This window comes from Schistosoma haematobium, chromosome 7, assembly GCF_000699445.3.
Source record: "Schistosoma haematobium chromosome 7, whole genome shotgun sequence".
Taxonomy (NCBI): domain Eukaryota; kingdom Metazoa; phylum Platyhelminthes; class Trematoda; order Strigeidida; family Schistosomatidae; genus Schistosoma; species Schistosoma haematobium.
This window is the reverse complement of record NC_067202.1, coordinates 3,741,341-3,748,728: the sequence shown is the minus strand read 5'-3', so window position 1 is coordinate 3,748,728 and position 7,388 is coordinate 3,741,341. Positions and strand designations below refer to the sequence as shown.

The window sequence follows — 7,388 nt, the reverse complement described above, 5'->3', positions numbered from 1 at the left end:
ACTAGGTAGGTTATTTAAAAAACTCCATATGGGCAACATGTATATTGAGCAAAAAGTTGGATTCAAACAGTTTTAAATATCTTCGTGTAAAAATATGATAGTCTTTAATATGGCGTTGCTGGGTAGACAGTGCTTATAGGTGACTGAACGTGAGAAAATGAAATCATACCTCGGTTTGTAGTGGCTAGTACTATGCTAAGACGATTTCTAGCGTCTGAACAGATCAGTTTGTTCATTCTTTTCAAGCCACACTTTAGCCTTGTCCCTTATTTGCTTACTAACTGACCTTTTATATAATCTTGTGTTAACTGCTTTCCCTATTCATTGCGTATATGTAATTGGTTTATCTCTTAATCTAAATATCGAGTAACACTTGATTGAATCGAGTTGGCTCAACCTATTATCTATGCAGCTTGTCACTTCTTTTGGTTTTGCTTCGCCTTCTTCACTTCGTTTCTTTGATTGTCCGTTCGGATAAATGAGTGTGAAGATGACACAAGTATTCAGTGTTTGACAACGCTTCTACCAGCAACACCTTCTAATATGATTTGTACCCACCGAGAGAAATCAAAAGACAGAGTCGAGGAAATCGGAAGAGTGTATTTGGCGATAACCAAAATATCGGAATTCTCTGATCTAATCTGGTTAGCGATTGCGGTTGATGTTGAGCACGGCGTTACCACACGTGATCTGGTGCGGATGCCTGACCGATCGTCTTCAGCTAGATGAGTCCACTAAAACATATGGTCAGCATCCAATGTCGAAAACCTATAGGGCTATTTATTTTGGGGATTTATTTACCGCTACAAGTGTATGAAATATAGATTTTCAAAATTCACTCTTGTTATTGGCTTATTTTATTCCGTCATTCTTTAACGCGAATTCAGTTAGTTATCATATACGAGGGTCGGCGGCATAAATAATCCGATAACAATCAACATATGACTTAACTGGAGTTAGATATAGGGCAACTAAAGGTTTGCGTCATGGAGCGCGATGATGTGTGTAACGGAAAGAGAACGATGAACGTCGAAGTGAGACAGTGTGCATGCTCTAAAGGGTTTTGTGGATGACTCTGAGGCATAAGCAACAAACTATTTTTGTACATAGATAACAGGTGCGTTTGCTTTTGCTTCATCTTCAATGAAGTTTGAGCTGGTTTCTAAGTTCTCCGTGGTTAATAACCTTTTACAACGCTCTGTGGAGACAACTCTGAGGGGATTTCCTCATGGGAATAAAGTTGTTGGTGCTCCATGGGCAAAATTAACATGATATGAAATGTTCCACCAAGCATTTCCCTATTTCGTGATGTCCTTGTGGGCATTAGCAAATCCTCTTCGCTTCTTACGAATCTCCATATATATTCACGTTATCAATCCAGACTGGAGCGGCTGAGATCATTATACTTAGAAGATCGTTGATAAGAATCAAAGGGAGTAGTAGGCTTGAAAAATACATCGTCAACTTCTGATGTTGAATACCTACTGTTAACATACACTCTGCTTAAATTAATCCAGAACATTCAGTTCTTCAAGTAATTTTTTATCCAGAATAAAAATATATCAGAATTACCCATCCTCGCAGCTTTTGCTGTGAGGAGGGTATGGAAAATGTAGAAATAATACATGAACCAGTATCTTCCCGTCACAGAATGTTGTCTAGTCATCCTATCCCAGGACCTTCCTTTCCTTAAACCGTTTTAGACCAAGAATCTTGTCGTCTTTGTAATTGTTTTTCCTCAGTCGACCGTTACTCAGCATTTTTATTACCTATAGTAGCACTGTGCCATGATCACCACTGTCCATCTGTGTCAGTACATGAACTTCTTCAACTGGAAGCTGATCGCGTAGTTTTGGGTTGTTTAATCAACAAAACTATCCATCTTCCACTCATTTCATTGCATCAATCACATGTTCAGTGGAGCCTAAACTTTTGATAGCATCCATGAGCCTCTTGAGGAACCGGCCACTAAATATATCACTTTTTTAATGTGATTTGGGAATGAAGTGTTAAATACCCCATATATGAGCGCCTGTTCATACATTTGGTGAGATAGTAGTGACCGTAGAATAGTTGTTATTGTTCTTGGATACATTGATCATCCCACCTGTGTCTCATCACTTTTTACACACATTTTTGAGCAGTGTAAAAACAAGATATGAGCCAAGCACTCAGCTGTGTGATTTATCATTTAGATTTCGTTGATTATTTTGTACTCATTCTTATGAATACTGTGAACTTTTGCCAGTGTATACAAACATTTATGGATTTTTATGCATGTTTGTCTGATTACTCTGTAACACTTTTGGGAGGTACTTTAACTTCAGTTCAATACATCTTTTATATTCACGCAAAATGACACATATACATATATCTTTTCATCCGTTAATATACACTTTGTCTTTTTGATTTGCCCTTTTGTTTTCAAATGGAGAATAAGCTTCTTTGAAGAAGAACTTGTCGAACAACACTTTGTGTTGCAACTTTTTGTTATTCCTACACAGGGCAAATTAATCGCGAAAGTACTTGCGTCCATCAGCAGTACGAAGTAATACGAACGAGTTAGCGATAAAAAAAACTTTAAACTAAGAACCAACAACGTTAAATTGACTGGATAGTTTCTTACTTTTGTGTATTATTACCTGTGAGAGGACAATATATTAGCCCAATCGAATGCTTCACACAATGGTTGCTAAAGTTTATCTCCACTCCCCCTTCTGTTTGTATTTTATGTCACTTCCGAATACTGTCGTACACTGGACAATCACTTTGTCGTCTGTGGTAACAGGGAACTGGAAGTTTTCAACCATCATTATGATCTTCAGTATGAGTTGGAAACTCATGTTTCAGATATCTCCTACTTTCTTCCTTAGTTAGCCTACATATCTGTTGAGACTCAGCTGTTTGCGGCTTTTCACATTGTTCCCATATGGAGGCAGAGGTTGGCGGGGCTGTAAACAGGTTTTGGTTCGAAGAAGGTCGGTCATTTTGTCAGTAGCTACAGTGTAACGGAGTTTGTGATTTTGTAAGTGATTTGGCGGTGAGCTATATTCCAGTAATGACTCCGTCAGTCTCGCCTTCGAACATTCCTTTATGAGCTCAACTGGTGGTTCTGGTTATAGCTTCTCTCGATGCAAATACAGCATTGTGTGTTCGCTTTCGTTGATTTTGTTAACGTATTTTTACTACAGTCAAAACAAATTTCAGAAACACAGGCATAGGCGACTTAGCATGAACCATAAGGATTGAAGCGTCTTAAATACAAAAATGTCATTCTAACGATGAATATCAAGTTCTAACTGAGGACAAGCACGCGATACATTTAGCGTTGTTGAGTTCTTCTCATGTAGAAGGCAGTAGTTCTGAAAGATCTGTTTTGTGTCTCCTTTGTTCTTAATTTTTTCTTTTCTTGTCAGTATTACAATAAATAGAATTTTTGTTGGGCAGTTGTACATGATTCCTAATCAGATAATCAATCTTGTTGTCAAAGTTGCATGACCAGTAATATATATTATTAGACGAGGTGCTTCGCCTGTTTTGTTCTCGGGTCTATCACAAGAAGTTCTAGCTTTCAGTGTTTCAGCAGGAGATTTCGTGTGATACCAATAACGTTTCCTTATGTTTTGTGATTGGAAGCGATTGAGTTTGTAGACAGTGGAGTAAAAGCAATAATACAGAGTAGCTGAACGAGGCAGTTAGACCTAACACATGATTTTTCAGCCTCGATTTCTTGAAGGTAGCATACCAGGATATCGTGGCTTCTGCCAGCAATGAAAGATGAAGTCGCTGTTCTTAGAAGTGGCTAGATGTTATAAATTGCCAATGAAAACGGGGGTTTACTAGTTATTGGTGGACAACGCGAGCAGTGATGTCGTATTCCAGCAGCCAAAATATTCATTCAAATTAAGCATGAGACAATAGCATGGAATGTCAATGTGTTTTGCACTTTTCTATGACTCTATAGCTTTTCCGTATCGTGAAATTGGTGCATGAGCAGATGGGTGTACATAATTTTTTTCATAAATATATATGTATATAAATATAAACATCTTTATTGCAAGAAATTATCGCTTCTGTGTCACAGAAACAAGATAACCTGGCCACTCGGTTGGGTTGAGCCGGCAGGTAGAGTCAATAAATGGAGTGGTAACAATGTAAGTCAACCGATTATGAGATTTAAGTCTGACAAGATCTGCGTTCCAAATACTAAAAACTTCATCAAGATGGACCCACATTTCTAAAATGTGGGGTTGTGTTCTCTCCAACAACTTTTACACACTGGTTACTTCGCTTTTTGGGCGAAATTTCTTGCAAGTATGAAAACACTAATCTTTTAACAAAATCTAGAAGGAAGTGACTTTTCATCACGATGGTAGGGTAAGTAGCTACTGGCACAGAATGCATCCGCACCAGATCACGTGTGGTAACGCCGTGCTCAACATCAACCGCAATCGCTAGCCAGATTAGATCAGAGAATTCCGATATTTTGGTTATCGCCAAATACACTCTTCCGATTTCCTCGACTCTGTCTTTTGATTTCTCTCGGTGGGTACAAATCATATTAGAAGGTGTTGCTGGTAGAAGCGTTGTCAAACGCTGAATACCTGTGCCATCTTCATCATTATATGTGAAAATTACATTTCAAATAATCTCAGCGATTGGAATTTACGTAATTCCAGCGTTTCGCCTAGCTAACTTGTCTGGATGAAACGCTGGAATTACTTAAATTTCAATCGCTGAGGTTATTTCAAATGTAATTTTCACATACAAATAATACTCCTGTAAGTTTCGACACTGGTGCTAGGCTTAATAGTCTTAATTGACACACCCTAGCTGAAGACTCTTGGTTATGCTTCTGCATCTGATCGTGAGTTGCTATGCCATGCCACACACTCTTTGCGACTGCCATCCAACTTAGATAAAACGGTTCTCAATATATTAACAGCTTTCCACATATATCTTCGAACTCGTTCATCTCTGAATTCTGGTCTGACTGAGATGGTACCCTTTGATTATCCAGGTGTTGCAGACAAAATCATTGTTAAACCCTGAGCATCTGTGGCATCCTTTTAATGATGTGTAAAATTCAATAGTCGAAGATTATAAGTTACTCGATTCCTTTATTTTGAAAGGAAAAATAAAATTCTGTAATTTTTTGGGGCATTCAGTTGCATTTAAGATCTTGACGCTCCTGCTACTGGGTTTCTGAATACTTAATTATTGCGGGCAGATTTACCCAGTAGTTTTTATCTATAGCCAGGTTTTCAGTGAGTATTCTTGGTATTTCATCATCCTGCGTCACCTCATCAGCAGCAATAGTAACAGATATCGTATCTTTGTTATCGCTATTGAGGGCATAACTGAAAAGACAACAAATCCTCAATCACTAAAACACTACAAGCGTAAAAATACTTGATCGTCTATGAGGTGCTGGTTAGCAAAATTTAAATATTTACGAACACACAAAGTGACATACTGCCACTGTACTCGACATTCATTTCGGAAGCGCCGGTGAGTACAATGAACGCTTTTTAATAATTTTTGACTCATTTAACAGTAACTAAATCTTCTTCAATTCATATCATTTGAAGGTTAAAAGTCCCTTTCTACTTACAAGTATCTCACACTGCAGGACCAGCACGCAAATGATTTAATGAAATATATAGAATTAATACAACTTAATTGTAGTTCTTTACATACTTGTAGACAAGTTACAAATATAACTTAACAAGGTATCTCTCCGAATTGTTATTTTTATTAGGCAAATAACTAATGGAAGAACTAGTATTTTTTGTTTCATCCATATTTATTTGAAAAATTGAAAGTTGCAAATTGCGTATAATGTTCGAAGCGCACGTACTTTAATCTCTAGGTCGTATTTTCTACATATGAGGGTTCATCAAGTAATAACTGGTTCATGCAATGGTGGTTATTCACATATCGCACAAGCAAAGATTCAGGGATCTAACTACGTCGTTGGTTTCTTTTTAAAAACTTGATTTTTTCCTCAAGGTGTATGCCAGTGGGTGCGATGTAGTTATATTGAACGAGTCGTTTTGTCGCAGTCAGGTGATTTCTGGGTGTGAGTTAGGAAACTCCGTTGTAACAGCTGTTGCTTTTAATCATCATTATGGAAGGGTTTGATATTATCTAATAGATATCTTTTTCGTAGATTGCCATTGCTAACGCTGATGGAATATTTATTTACGTACCTCAGGTATGTAAAGGGCTTTGTATTTACATGAATATATTTAGCAAAGCCTAGAAAGTATCGTTTATTTGTTTTTATTGTATCATATGGTACATTTTAAGGGTCCATAAGCTTTATTTATAAATTATATAATCGTTGCCACGTTTACTGTTACTATAATAAAATTATTAGTCACCATCATTCTTTGTCGGATCGCCCATCTTCAGACTTTATTTGAGCATCTGTAAAATAGTGCATGCAAGACTAACTTCACATGCATCTTTCGCTTGTTGGAAGGACGGTTTACTGTCTGAAGTAGGCACTACACAACCAGACTGAACTATGGGAATTGGACTACTCATCGTTCCAGTCACCTCGTTGTGAGGTAGTTACCGTTCTTTATTTACTGATTGTTACAATAAGCCACTCTGAAAGCTACAGAATTCTTAATTGTTGCCCGTGAACTACTCAGAAATTATAATTAAGAGCCCTAGATGGAAAATTTAGAACTCGTCACAATGAGGCTGATTGAATGATTATCTATCTTCCTCTAGACATTGAACTTAGCATTACTATGTTATTTCCACCTCCATACTTCGTCCATTATATTTCAAACATATTTCTTATAGTTTTTATTGTTATTACTCCAACTACCATGTCTTCTTTGGTGTTTATTTAAAATTACGGCTGTCCAAACCAAAATATATACACGTATTCGAACATATCCATCTGTTAACACTTTAGAACTTTAGCCATTAAACCTCCTGCAATAAGGTTTTCCGTATGCATATTTAGTCCACTTACTTCGGTCTAGAGAACCAGGTACTACCATTAGCCCTCACATGTAATGTGGCTCATACTCGTGAATAGGTTAAAAAAGGCAGACCTAAGACAAGTAAATATTCTCATGTCTTCATTAGATGTCTATCTAGGTCCTGGTGTCTTAACACTTTTTGCCCCTAATGACTAGTAGTCTCTCCCCAACATATGCGTATAATTGTGAACTTAAAACCTTATAATTTTCCTCAAGATTTTTTTTACTGAGTTATGTCTAAGATTACTTTCAAGAGAAAATGATATCAATACATACTGGTTGACTAAATATGCTCCGTTTGCTCGTATGCTGCATATCTTTCCCGACTCCGGACAGTGGTTTACTTCTGTACTACTCATTTTTTCTAGGTTTTAATGTACTATG

The 7,388-nt window shown here is 37.2% G+C and overlaps 1 protein-coding gene across 1 annotated transcript in view; it reads left to right on the top strand.

Annotated features, from left to right (window-relative positions):
• The first annotated feature begins 5,827 nt into the window (after positions 1–5,827).
• DMXL1_1 (DmX-like protein 1) overlaps positions 5,828–7,388 on the top strand; it is a 122,525-nt gene continuing 120,964 nt past the window's right edge. Inside the window, exons 1-3 of the mRNA XM_051217826.1 lie at positions 5,828–5,975; positions 6,013–6,138; positions 6,173–6,217. Of these exons, the coding sequence (XP_051064253.1) occupies positions 5,889–5,975; positions 6,013–6,138; positions 6,173–6,217 (258 nt within the window). The 5' untranslated portion in view covers positions 5,828–5,888. The remainder of the gene's footprint in view (positions 5,976–6,012; positions 6,139–6,172; positions 6,218–7,388) is intronic.